The sequence below is a fragment of the Fusarium poae genome, chromosome 1 (assembly GCF_019609905.1).
Source record: "Fusarium poae strain DAOMC 252244 chromosome 1, whole genome shotgun sequence".
Taxonomy (NCBI): Eukaryota; Fungi; Ascomycota; class Sordariomycetes; order Hypocreales; family Nectriaceae; genus Fusarium; species Fusarium poae.
In genome coordinates, this window is record NC_058399.1 from 9,872,381 (window position 1) to 9,885,303 (window position 12,923).

Sequence of the window (12,923 nt, forward strand, 5' to 3'; positions counted from 1 at the left end):
TCTAGACTTCAGCTTTATGAAGATCGTATAAGCATCTGACGTCGTTCAAGTTTGCGACTTTTGATTCTCGTCGTCATAGGGGAGGCCTCGGCCAAGAATCAAGAGCGGATGGCGAGTCTAATCTCGAATGTTCCATTATGTGTATGTAAAGCTGTTTGGATGCCTAAATGGCTCGCTGGTGCAGAGTCGTACTTACAATAACCGCTCGTTCTTGTCAGCTGCTATACTTCCATAACCCTCCGATTCAATACGGACAATGACATCTATCGAGTTGAGTTGAAACAATCGTCAAATCTCGTGATATACACGCTTCACTAGGTCACATCCCCAATTCCAAGCTATCTTGGCTCGCTGGTCGTTGTCTTCTGTGACACGACTTACCTCCCCATGTAACCTCATCCCAAGACAACCACAAAGTAAACGTCACCAGTCACTACGCGTGTCTGATCACGAGTTTCGAAATAAATAAATGAGATGAATCACCATGCCACAAATGAGTCTTCCTCCTTCTGCGCCCCTTCCATACCCGGAGTTGTAGTGATGCAATCATGTTGAAGGAAAATTTTGTCGTCACAAGCAGCGCCGCAGCGCAGTGTATGGGTTACCCAATGACACACAAGTTTGAAAACGGGAAAAAGAAATGCTCGACACAACCTGAACTCCAATCGTCATGATAAGGCATTCTTTAAAATAGAAAACTATGATCGTCGACTCATAGCAGCCGTTGCACCAGCAGCGGCCAGATCTTGCTTTCCGCTCACGCTCCTGCCAGCAGCCCGAGGCAAGCTGCTCGCTCCTTGCGCAAGCCCAGTCGTACCGGCGCTGGTTCGTTTAGATGGCAGGGAACTGACGGGCCCCATCTGTCCTGAGGCTTTGCGAACAGGCCCAGAAACAGGTTTGTGCGGGCTAGCTCCAGATCGCAAGGATCCGAGAGGTTTCACAGCACTACCTGGGGGGTCAGGGAGAGGTCGTGGAGTAGAGATGGTGTTATGTCGCTTCATTGGTGAAGATTCGCGGGTTGGCGGCATACGAGGAAGCGGCATCTTACGCCCAGTAATAAACTCGTGCCGGATCGCGTCCTCGGGTTTGAGTCGTCGTTCTGGGTCCCAGCGTAGACAGCGTTGCAAAAAGTCCAAGAAAACCTCATCATCGCATTTGAGGACTTGTGACAAAGTCTTGGAGGACGGACGGCGTCTGCGACCCTTGGAAGATACCGTGAGGCGAGGTTTGCCCATTGAATCGAAGAAAAGCTTCTTTCGGGTGCTCTTCTCGATTAGGTGTTTCTCAGGAGGTCCAAATACCTCCATGATGCATGCAAGCTGTTCTTGCTCATTTTCTCCGGGGAAGATAGGGACTCCAGTGTATAGCTCTGCCAAAATACAGCCAACACTCCACATATCAATGGGCATACCATATGTCATGCCGAGAATAACTTCAGGGGATCGATAGAATCGAGACTGAATATATGTATACACCTTCTCATTTTCAAAACAGCTGGAACCAAAGTCGATGACCTTGATCTCTGCGTGAAGAGGATGTCGCAGTAGGATATTTTCGGGCTTGAGATCGCAATGGATGACTTTATGTTGCTTGAGAAGGTTGAGTGAGCTGAGGATCTGCTTGGTAAAACGCCGGATAATCTTGATCGAGAAGCCTCTGAACGCGTGTGCCTTAATGAGTTCGTAAAGGTTCATGTCCAACAGCTCTGTGGATATACAGAGATGGCCACGGAAATAAAAACTCTGTGTGAAGTTCACCATGCTGTGTTTGTTCTTTGGATCCTAGTACGAGTTAATACAAAGTGTCACACGGTTGAGAAAGGGGATTGCCTACCCATTCGCGAAGCTTCTGCAAGATGTTGACCTCAACAAGAGCTTGCTGGTGGAATCTCTTCTTATTTCTGATGATCTTGATGGCCACCAGCCCGCCAGTTTTGTGATCAATGCAGCGGACAACTTGTCCAAAACTACCTTTTCCGAGAACATCGATGATCTCATATCGATATGCAAGGTGGTCTCCGGGCACGATGGTATAATCTCCACGCTCATCGTCGTAGCCAAAATTGGGCGCGTCGGATTGAAGATCTCCAATCACTTTGTGTGCATTCTGTGTCCCACAAAAGAAGACGTCGGTATAATCAACAATCTCACCTCGCTCATAAATGTTGAGCATGGCGATACGGATGGCTTCGTGAGCACCGACTCGTTCCTTTGGTGTCGCTCGCTTTTTGAGAGCATCCAATGTTCTAGCAGCAACTTCTGTTTCCTTTCGTCGAGAACCCAGCTTGGCCATTTCCTCTTCAGCTGCTTGATCATCCTTGTCAAGATCAGCAGAATACGAGTCGGGACCTTTAGCCAGACCGGAGGAATTCCTGGGGCGAAGAATCTTTTGCATGACAGAAGTGTTTCGGCCGACGGGCATTGTTGAAGGATCAGGAGCAGGCTTCTTCGCAGTCCAAGAATCGCTCTTGTTCTTGTCGTGCGTAATGAGTCCATTGAGACTACCACCTGAACTCTTACGTCTCCTTGTATCCAGATAACCGCCAGGACCTTGCTTCAAATTCGGTGATGGACTGGCTTGTTTGATGTTGGATAGGTTGTTGAGAGTAGCTGAAATCGGAATCCTAGGAGGTGGCATAGGTTCCTCAGGCTGCTTTGCATGTGCCTTATCAGGAACATCTCCAGGGGTCGTGTTACTCTTGGAATTCCCACGCTTCCAAGAGAGGCTGAGCTTTCGTCGAATGGAGCTCATAGAGGATGGAGTTTGTGGTTCTTCGGGTGTAGGCTCGGGGGGAGGGGATTTAGAGCTGGTGGATTCGGCGTCTTTCGGTGCCCGAGGGCCTGCGGGCTTATGGTGAGCTTGGTCTTGGAAGATGTTCGCGTCCGATGTCGTAAAATCAGCACCCGTTTTTGATCGCTTCAGGAAACCGTGGTCTGCACCCCCCTTGGGCAGAGAGGATGATAAGAAAGGAGACATGCTTTGCTTGTGGTCAAGCTCCTTGAAAGCCAGCGAGGACTCGGTCGAACTAACATCGGGAGGCGTAGGAGTAAAGTGGGCATGATGGACAGAGCTGCTGCTTCTCAGAGATGGGAGCTCGGGAGTATCCCCACGGCGAGTCTTGGCAAAGAAGGAACTCTTGGAAGCTGTCATTGGGGTAGTGGGTGTCTTTGGTAAATGTCGAGGCGGTGGGGGGGTTTCATGTCTATCCACAGTGTTGTGATCCTGCAAAGCTGCGATTTTATTAGTTGTTGGCGTGCTCAAAGGTCCCAGATTAATTGGTGGTAGTCGTAATGGCTGTAGGTGTCGCTTGTTAGGTGGAGTGGCCTTGTTGTCTGGTTCAGCAGCCACCGTCGGCACATAACTCCGTTGACCACTTGGTTTTCTATGTAGCTTTGTAGGCTCGGGGAAGACAGGCATCGATATAACGCCAGTCGGGTTCGAATTCGCACCCATGGCATCCATGTTACTGAGTGCAGTCTTCTTCTTTTCTACAAAGTAGGTATCCGCAGGCGAGTCTTTCGGAGACTCGTATGCCTTTGGTATAGCAGGGACAGGAGGTACATATTCATCGTCATCGGCTGGTATAGGGTTGTGTACTGTAGTGTGTTTCGGTGCAGGCAGACGTGACGTAGATGACGAGGTAGATATACGATTCAGGGAGCCAGTCGATGTTCTCGCAGAATTTATGCTCAAGCAAGAAGTGGCTGACAAGACAGAGTTGTATGACTTGCGATGCATATCCGGGGTAGTTCGTGAGGATGACGGGGTACCAGAAGTCCTCCTCGGTATCATCGAAGGTGATTTTGATTCGGCCCTCTCTACCTGGTTGTTCATCGACACTGGTGGTGGCGGAGGAGGTGTGGACACCTGGCCAAGGCTTACGGATTGTGGCATCGTGGACATACGCTTCATTCGTCTTGTATCAGTGGGACTAATTGTCCTTGCCCCGAGGCCTGTCGCATGCGACGAGTGGTGTGCACCAGGCATCATGGAGACTCTTTTGTTGGTGGACGACGGTGTGCTCAGTCGGCCTCCTACACGAGGCGATCGTGGGGCAAGGGTTGAGTGTCTGTTTTGCTCCGGGGTAAGAGTATTACCGAATCCCAAGTTTTGATTCGAACGTGGTGGCGGCTGCACTGATTTAGCCTTGGTGGCCCTCGAAGTGGAAAAGTTTCTTGTTGTATTTTCCAACCATGCCGTGTTAGCATCCATCGAAACCCTGGCTGAGCTAGGTGCTCCTTCAGAATACAGACTGGGTCGCCTCTTTTGGGTAGGACGAGATCCATAATCTGCATCGCCAATGATTCCAGGGCCGATTGATTTTCGAGGAGGCTTGGCCGCGGTAGTGCCAGACACTGGAGGGTACTGGCTCTGCCGACGAGAGCGTGCAGTGCCTGGCCCGGTTGCAACTTCAGTCTGGACAAACACACCGGTGTTGGTAGGTTGCCTGACAGAGTTACTGGGTCGGCGCAGGATCGAACTTGATCGGGCGGGTCGAGTGGCGGATTGGGCGACAGGGCGAGTTGTAGCACCATTCGAAGACGGTGCTATTTGAGAACGGGAAGACATGCTGCTGCTGTCATCTGCTCCGTGGGCATCGAGACTGTCCCCTTCACCGGTGGAGGACGGGAATTGGGTGAGTTTGAAGTCTGTTGAAGCGGTCTCGATACTGCTCTGCAGATCGTCAAAACTGACCGACGGCAAAAAGTCGAAAGACGCAGTGGAATCGTTTAATTGATTCTGTTCCCCATCCCTACTGAAAGAAGAAAAAAGAGAATGGTTGCTGGAAGGAGTTGCGCTGAGCATTGGATCGTCAGAGGCGAAGCCGGGATTCGTCGAGGGTAGAGGTGGTCGAGGCTGAGCGTTTGTGGTTTTGCCCCTGTCACAAAGGGATCAAGGTCAGCTTGGCCATGTGCAAGGAAATGCAAGGCGACAAAGGTTTGGATAATGATAGACCATAACAAGCATGGACCATCAAGTCAAATGTAGAAACACAAACAAGAAGGATGAAAATGCTCACAGTCGCGTTGGAGAAAAGTTGGCTGGTCGAGGCCCAGCAGGTGCCTTGTGCTCGCGGCTCATAGGGTCCGGTCGAGGGGTGGCTGGCAATGCGACGACGGAGGTGGATTTCACGGGGTCGGTCGCTAACTAGCACAGACTCAGTCCGGTCAGGGAGCTGAGCGCATTCGAACGGCTACCTCATTCCGGAACGGACAAGATTGTTGAGATACAGCAGAGCAAACAGCAGTGAGTGAGTGAGAGCGGTCGGTGACAAACTGGACGAGCAAAATGCACTCGACAGGATGGAACCCAGAGTGATTGATTGATTGATTGATTGCGGTGGGCGCGCCCCAAGAAAGGGATGGTACAGTAAGATGCGAGATGGAGATGGATAAAAAAGATGGAGTCGTTAAGACGGGTTCCAATAGTGGAGGCAGGTTAGGTAAGGCAAGGTTGTTGTTTGTCTTTTTTTTTTACCCTAGCTTAGGTCTTTTCAAGACAAGATGGAAAGATGGTGAGGATGGTCTTTCCTCACTCGTTGTCAGAGGGTGGTCACAGGCAGTTTCGGGGAGGGGGCAGCAAGCATGGCGGATGGAAGACTTCTATGAATTAAAACTAAAGCTAGGGGCCCCTTGGTCAATGTTCTTTAGGGAGCCACCTTGGCGGGCAACTTCCAATTTAGTGTGAGAATTAAGACGCCTGAGAGGTTGATATTGGCCAACAGGGCCTTGTGAAGAAGGTAGGTAGGTACCTTCGTACCTGCCCGGTTAGCAGTAATAGACAGTCAAGCGGTGGACCTTGACACGGGAAAAAAGATGGCATGATTGGATGTTGAAGCTGGGAGATTGGTCCCTGAATTGGTTATCCATGCCTGTAGAGACGGATTGGTGTCTTTTACCGCCATTTTAGCTGCTGCGAGGTACATATCTACACGGACTATTTCTGCCGGCATCAACAGGTATCCTTACCGTATGCAAGCTAACACACGGTACCTATCCGTACCTTAACAGCAATTCATTCCCCTTGCCTTATTAGCCTCCCTCGAATCCGCGATGCAGATATTAAGGAACGCCAATCATGACCATTTTTCCGTTTAGAGAGATGAGGCATTCTTCCACTTGCATGTTGTGGAATGTTAGCCCGATTCCGTATTAATAAGGCCGCAATTATACTCCTAGATTGGGCTACACTCTGCCCGTCAGTGTCGTGGTTCATCGTCATCACATTTCGCTCGGTTCACAGCTACCCTGTCTCCCAAGCACGTCTAGCCGATAGCGAGTGGCGCCGTCGGTGATTCTAGGTGGAAGATTTGCACAGAACGGTGGATACGACAGCGAGCGGCATCGTGATGCTACCAACCATACCACATGGTGCCGAATGGTGTATACGCGTGAACCGGTTGACACATCAACGAGGACTGAGGAACTGTTAATGCCGCAAGCCGTCAAGTTGAGTTTGGTTATATAGGTTGTATTTGGATGTTGTTGACATGAAAGATATCCAACTTGAGATAAGGTCGGGTAACTGGGGGTCTCGAAACGACAGTTCTATCAATGTAACGCTGTTTCGCAACCAGGTTGCCAAGTTTTAAGACTCCCCTTTGATAAATTGACCGATGTCATCTTCATCAAGCCTCCCGCTCAGACCAGCCACTTCAAAGTGAATACAAGGATCGAGTCGTGTCTTGGATTTGGAGGACCTAGGGGATCCATAACCCTTTCTCGGGCATCCCCAGCCGATAGGGCCATAGCCCATACGGATGCATCGTCCTCTGCTAGACAGCACACAAAGCTGTAGCTATTTCGAACAGCGCATTGTTTCTAGTCCGATGAACCTAGTCTATCCTATCGAGACCGCTGTTGGTACCTTGCCTTATGCTTTGTTGTCCTGCCAAACACCAAGGATCTGATCGTGCATCTCAAGTCGCGTTTTGTTGTTTTCTTGCCATCTGCAGCACCCTGACCGCCCCGCAGCCAACCGCGGCTGATTGACGCAGAAGGAAAGATAGTCAGTCTAGTCTGGGTCGTATGTAGGTTATGATATGTGAGTAAGTGACTCTCGTCACAGGATACAGTCAATAATCGAATATGCAAGGTGCTTTACGAGATGAGTTTGCGCCCATCAGTCTGGTGATTACCTAGTATTGTTAGGCATATGAACAGGGCACTTAAATTGGGTTTCACATAAGTTAGGGAATTAATTAACACACTATATTGCACCCTTGATCTTCAAATCTGTCACAATGCCTGAACACACTAATAAGCATGAATCTGAAATAATAACGAGGGTTCTCTCTACCGGGTTGGTGTGGGGTAAATAAACCTGGGCACAGAAAGGATGAAAATCTGTCGCACAGTAATTTGAGTCGGAAATATCAGAGTATCATAAATACCATTGTTGTTCATATTTCCCGCCTTGGGTCGTGATACAATCTCCTTAACCCAGTCAACCAAATGACCATCGTTAGGTGCTAATAAAGGACATGATCATTAGTAGGTACTTACAGAGTACTGCATTTTCTTTCACAGGCGACTTCAAAGCGTCACGGGCCGCTCAACGCTTTACCACATTGAATACAGAGTACATGCTGTCAAACATGGAGGGTCACTAACTTAGCAAAGTAGGAATTTCCTGTAAACCCAATAGTTATGCTCTTCTCTACTTGGACTAGTTTCTGTGTACCTTTCCCCCTCCTCTCAAATGTCAGCACAGGACTAAAGTTTGGTGTGTTCCCAGCTGTTTGGCTTAAGGTGATGTCACTCAGTGTCACATGCCCGCGATCATGCCGTGACGGGCATCTGCCCGGAATCCCTTAGTAGGTACCTGTTACTAACCAACCAACCCTCTGAAACCTCCACAAACTGATGTTGTACGTTCGAATTATGGTTTGAAATATCCTTATGGACGACTTCACCGCAGAGATGCTCGCCACAGGGCGGAGCGTTGACTCTACCGAGGACTCTCGACGGCGTCGCGGCAATGGTGACGATGATGACAAGACATCCGTTACTGGTACCGACTCAAACTCTCCTTCAAATATACCTTCAGGATCAGAGACGCCGCCTCAGAAAACAGGCCTACGTGGAGGCTTCGCGGCCATTCGCCAAAAAGCTAATATACAGGATCGTTTGGTAGAAAAGTATGCTGGGCATCCTGAGTTACTCTAATGTCAGAATCTCCGACTAACGGCACAATAGACTATTACAACAAGTTATACCTACCGATGATGATGACCAGAATGACGTCCAATTTGTGGGCGACGAACAAACAGCCACACAAACCGAAAGACCAAATTTCAATATTACCACCATGTCCTTCAACTTCCGCCGTTTCAATGCCCGAATAGGTGTGGTCTTCAAGTTCCAAGCGCGCGTCGAGCGTATCCTGTCCTGGAAACAGGCGTCGCATACACTTTCGCTCCTGGCCGTCTACAGCTTTGTCTGTTTAGATCCGTATCTCATCTTCGTGCTGCCCATCGCCATACTTCTGCTAGGGGTGTTCATCCCCGCATTCATGGCAAGACACCCTGCGCCGCCAAAAGGTACACTGTCGAGTGAACAAAATGTTGGATATTCACCTCAAGGGCCACCACTGGCGCCGGCAGCAACGGTGAAGCCGGTCAAGGAGCTCAGCAAGGATTTCTTTAGAAACATGCGCGATCTACAGAATTGCATGGATGATTTCAGTCGCGGGCATGACCAGGTCGTCGCTCTACTGGTACCAGTAACGAATTTCAGTAATGAGGCGCTGAGTTCTACACTCTTCTTGTTTCTCACAGTGGGCGGAATAGTCATGACTGTTTCAGCTCACCTTCTGCCTTGGCGGATCATTTTTCTTGTGGGCGGCTGGGCTATCGTTGGTATGGGTCATCCGCACGTTGCCCGTCTCCTTGCAGCTGCTCATCGCGAGCACCTGCAACCGCAAGAGGCAAAAGCACAATCATGGCTGGAAAACTGGACCAACTCAGACATCATACTCGATTCGAGTCCTGAAACGCGCGAAGTGGAAATCTTCGAGCTGCAGCGCAAAACCTCTGGCGGTGGCGAGTGGGAGCCCTGGTTGTTCTGCCCTTCTCCCTACGATCCCCTCTCGCAACCTCGCATCGCTGGTGAGAGACCTCGAGGTTCCCGCTTTTTCGAAGACGTTATGCCTCCCGAGGCATGGGAGTGGAGTGAGAAGAAATGGGCTCTGGATCTCTGGAGTCGCGAGTGGGTTGAAGAGCGCATCATCACAGGTGTCGAAGTTGAAACAGAAGGTGAACGTTGGGTATATGATATCTGGGATGAACGAGATGAGCGTACTGGCGTCGTGGACCTTCCTGTCAATGACAAGGGCAAGCAGAAAGCGACACCTAGGCCAAGCTGGGAGGAGAATGAAGATGGAAGTGGCAGGAGAGGAAACTGGAGACGACGACGATGGGTCAGACTGGTGAAGCGTAAAGCAATTCCGGTGCAGCCGAATTGATTTCCTGTCGTCTTTTGTAATAATAGAGCATGACATTTTATTCGTATAAGGCGTTTGTAATTGGTCTGTAATAAGATAGGCTGTGTAACGGAGGCTGAGGACGAATATCACGACTTCACACGTTTCAAAGGCCAAGCAAGAGTTTTATATATGAATTAATGGATGCTCTTTCAATTGGCTGGGTCGAAGACTATATACCAAATCCAAAGCTGATTGCAAGATCATCTCTCCAGAGCCCAAGTGGTATCATGCTCAGCAGACGTCTGCTGTAATGGCAAATTGGGATCGTCAGATATTGCTGGCTGCTGCCAGATCATTCTATGTGCACTCCGCTCATAATACATCAAACCGGTATCCATAATGTGACAAAAGGAAAAAAGGAAAATCGCATAGGTTTACATGACAGCCATCTTGTCGAGGATTTTTTGGATGCCTTTTGTGCTACCGCGGCCTTCATCAAGCTCCTCGGCCATTTTGCGAGCTCGCTCAATGAGAACGTTGACGACTTTCCGGGTGTACTCGAAACTCCCGGTGGACTCCATGTAGGAAACGGCATATCGCTTAACCTGAATGTCCGAGGTCTTTTGTTTGAGAATGTTGATGAGCTGGAGATTTGTGGGGTTGGAACGGATGCTGTGGATGACGGGGAACGAGAACTTGCCCTCGGTCAGATCCTCGCACATTCCCTTATTATGGCTATACTCTTTGGACGACAGGTTCATGTAGTCGTCGCGAATTTGGAAGATGAGGCCAATCAAGTTGACCAGGGGCACGCAGTCGGTAGGGCCGTTGGCCTCTGCTGCCATGAGCTTGATACCAAGACGGAAAAGACCGCCCGTCTTGTTACCGACCATTTCGAGGTAGTCCTCCTCAGTAGGGCAGGTCAAGGTGTCTCTCCAGAATAGGTCCATTCCTTGACCTCGGTGAAGGTTGACGAGCTCATCGGAAAATATGGTGATTAGCTCTGGGTTGTTGAGCTTGTGAAGCTCTTGCAAAGCAACAAAGTAGATGTAATTGGCCGAGTTGATGGTCTGGGCGACACCAAAAATGTTGTGTGCGACGGGGAAGCCGCGGCGCAGCTCGGACGAATCTTGTACATCATCAATGAGAAGCGAAGACTCGTGTAGCATACCGACGACGCGGGTAATGACTTCGAGACTCGGGGCGGGCACGTCGAGCCAAGCATTGAAGGCGGCGATCAACTGGGCGCGAAAGTCTTTGCCAGGATGGCTAATGACATAGTCGTAAGGACCACGGACAACGCTTTCCTTGTCGCCGTTCCATGAGCGCTTGGCCGTGAAATCGAGATCCTCGTGAGCGTAGCGCTCGGGGTCGGGAGGTGGGTTGGGAGCTGTCATGACACCGTAGCCGGGGTTTGAGGACTGTGCCTTTGCAGAAGCCTGCTTCTGGCTCAACCAGTTGCCTTCTGGGACGGGGCGCAGAACGGATTTGGTAGGAGTCGGGCTGAGAGAGGTTGGGACGCCGTTGCTCGAGGTGCGAGGGGGGATAGCGTTTGGAGAGACAAGTGGGTTGGAGATGGCGGACATCTTATGCATTGCCTTGGGCGACAGCGATAGCATGTGCAAAGCCGACGGGGGCAAGGTCTCAGGGTTGAGAGAAAGGATGGGGTCGGCCGTGGGGATCATATGTGTTATGTTTTTGGGGTAGTCGGAGTCGGAGGAGGGGTCTGTCCGTGTGTCAGATGAAGATATTTGAATTAGAGTAGAGTAGAGGAAGAGTAGAAGATGAAATGTTTGATATTAAAGAATTAGGACAACCACGTAATAATAAACAAACCTATGGTCCCCGTTGTGCGCGCGACGCCGTGTCTCGTCCTGTCTCGCTTGGCGCAACAATAGCGAATGGTATTTGTCGGGTAGTTCGGGTGAATGTATAAAGTGGTCGACGTCATTGAGTTTCCAAATGATAATGTCTAAGCCTGCCGAATGAGACGATGGAGGGATCATAGAGTTGAGCCCTGCGGTTGCAATGTGGATAAAAGCTACGACTATACCACGCACGCGCCCACAATGCGCATGCGTTGAAGAACAGGGGTTTAAAAGTCCTGCAGCTCCTTTAGTTTAAAAACTGAAAGAAAAAGAGTCCTTGAAGGTTATCTGTCTTGATGGACACTGATTGTCTGTACCTTGAGAGGTGAGAGGTACGTGTCCGTCCTACGCAAGACACCTGGGCGCAGCTAGAAAATATTGACATGCCTGTGTAAGTTAGTACCTACCTACCTTGCTGAGGTACCTAGGTACCTTTCACAAGCTTTTCCACGAATACCTCAACGGACTAATGCAGAAGGGAAGGGAGCTTAGGACCTAGAGCTGAAGCTTCCATTGCTTCGTGTCCGTTGGATTTAGTTTGTTCTGTTCCCTTTGTTGTCAAGAGGGGAACGAACCTATGGATGGAGGGGTTATAGTAGCTCTAGCGGAGTCTGTCAGGGGTGAAGAAGCCTAAATCGATGTAGGATTGTGGGGAAGCATCCAGTTGGCAACCAAAAGCAGAGCAGACAATCCGATCATTCCATCCATTGACTGCAGGTGAGAAGCACGTTGACGTGATTTTGCATTGCTTCGTAAATATATACGTGTATTCGTTGATTCGTATGCATTGATTGAAGCTCGCGATGATCTGAGTTTAGTGTTTGGTTATCTGGTAACTCAGCCAGTGTGTACCTAGGTACCTATCTAAGGTAAAAGAACATGAGAAGAGCAAAGACAATCGCATTCTTTGCTATATCAACACTGTCTTCATCCAATACAAACAACTCTTACATCTCAAATCAATGTAGTACTCAATCTGTTGGGACAAAACATACCACATCTCGGCCCATGATAAGGTCAGATCCTGCGAAAACTGCCTGCCTATTGTAAGTCGTTGAGTTGATATCCCTGGCTGTCAACTTGTCAGGGGCCACGTTTCCACCACATTTGCCAGTGAGATGTCGCCATTTACGGGTCCAGATATTAGAGGAAACTTTAGATTTCACATGCAAATCTAAAGTTAAACTAGGTAAAAGCTGATCAATGGGGCCATCTCACGTTGAGCCCTGTTTATCTGTCGACATATGCTTACCCTATACCGTCATCAATTCCATTTGGTGTGAATCTGTAAAGGGTCAAGTACTCTTCCTTGAAGATTTCCATTCCCATCTCCACCGTGTTTCATTTCATCTTGGTCTAAGGTTTGGCTTGTAGTTATCAGTCGGAAAGTCGGAGGTTGTTCGTTGCGATGTATCATGAAAAGCCCGGAGGGTTCGGCCTCAACGTCAATTGTTCCTACAAATCATACACTAGAATCAAACCTCTGTCATCATCGAGCCGCGGAATTTGACTTGTCCACGGAGTTAAGACGCACCTTTAGAAATAAAGAGCGATAACGTTAGCACTATTTCCATGCCTTCACACCAACACAAACAGATCACTTCCCTACCAGGTTGCATCAAGTTCACA

The 12,923-nt window shown here is 49.4% G+C and overlaps 3 protein-coding genes across 3 annotated transcripts; 1 reads left to right on the forward strand and 2 right to left on the reverse strand.

Annotated features, from left to right (window-relative positions):
• Positions 1-698: 698 nt before the first annotated feature.
• On the reverse strand, positions 699-5,082 carry FPOAC1_003178 (uncharacterized protein; the record flags this gene model as incomplete). Its single annotated transcript, XM_044847749.1, has 3 exons — positions 699-1,781; positions 1,834-4,879; positions 5,021-5,082. The coding sequence occupies 3 exons, from the start codon at positions 5,080-5,082 to the stop codon at positions 699-701; spliced, it is 4,191 nt and encodes a 1,396-aa protein (XP_044713665.1).
• A 2,840-nt stretch (positions 5,083-7,922) lies between these two features.
• FPOAC1_003179 (uncharacterized protein) lies at positions 7,923-9,465 on the forward strand (the record flags this gene model as incomplete). The annotated part of the gene is made up of 2 exons (XM_044847750.1): positions 7,923-8,140; positions 8,199-9,465. The coding sequence occupies 2 exons, from the start codon at positions 7,923-7,925 to the stop codon at positions 9,463-9,465; spliced, it is 1,485 nt and encodes a 494-aa protein (XP_044713666.1).
• A 395-nt stretch (positions 9,466-9,860) lies between these two features.
• Positions 9,861-11,111, reverse strand: FPOAC1_003180 (uncharacterized protein; the record flags this gene model as incomplete). Its single annotated transcript, XM_044847751.1, has 1 exon — positions 9,861-11,111. One exon carries the CDS (start codon positions 11,109-11,111, stop codon positions 9,861-9,863), a length of 1,251 nt encoding a protein of 416 aa, XP_044713667.1.
• Positions 11,112-12,923: the final 1,812 nt, after the last annotated feature.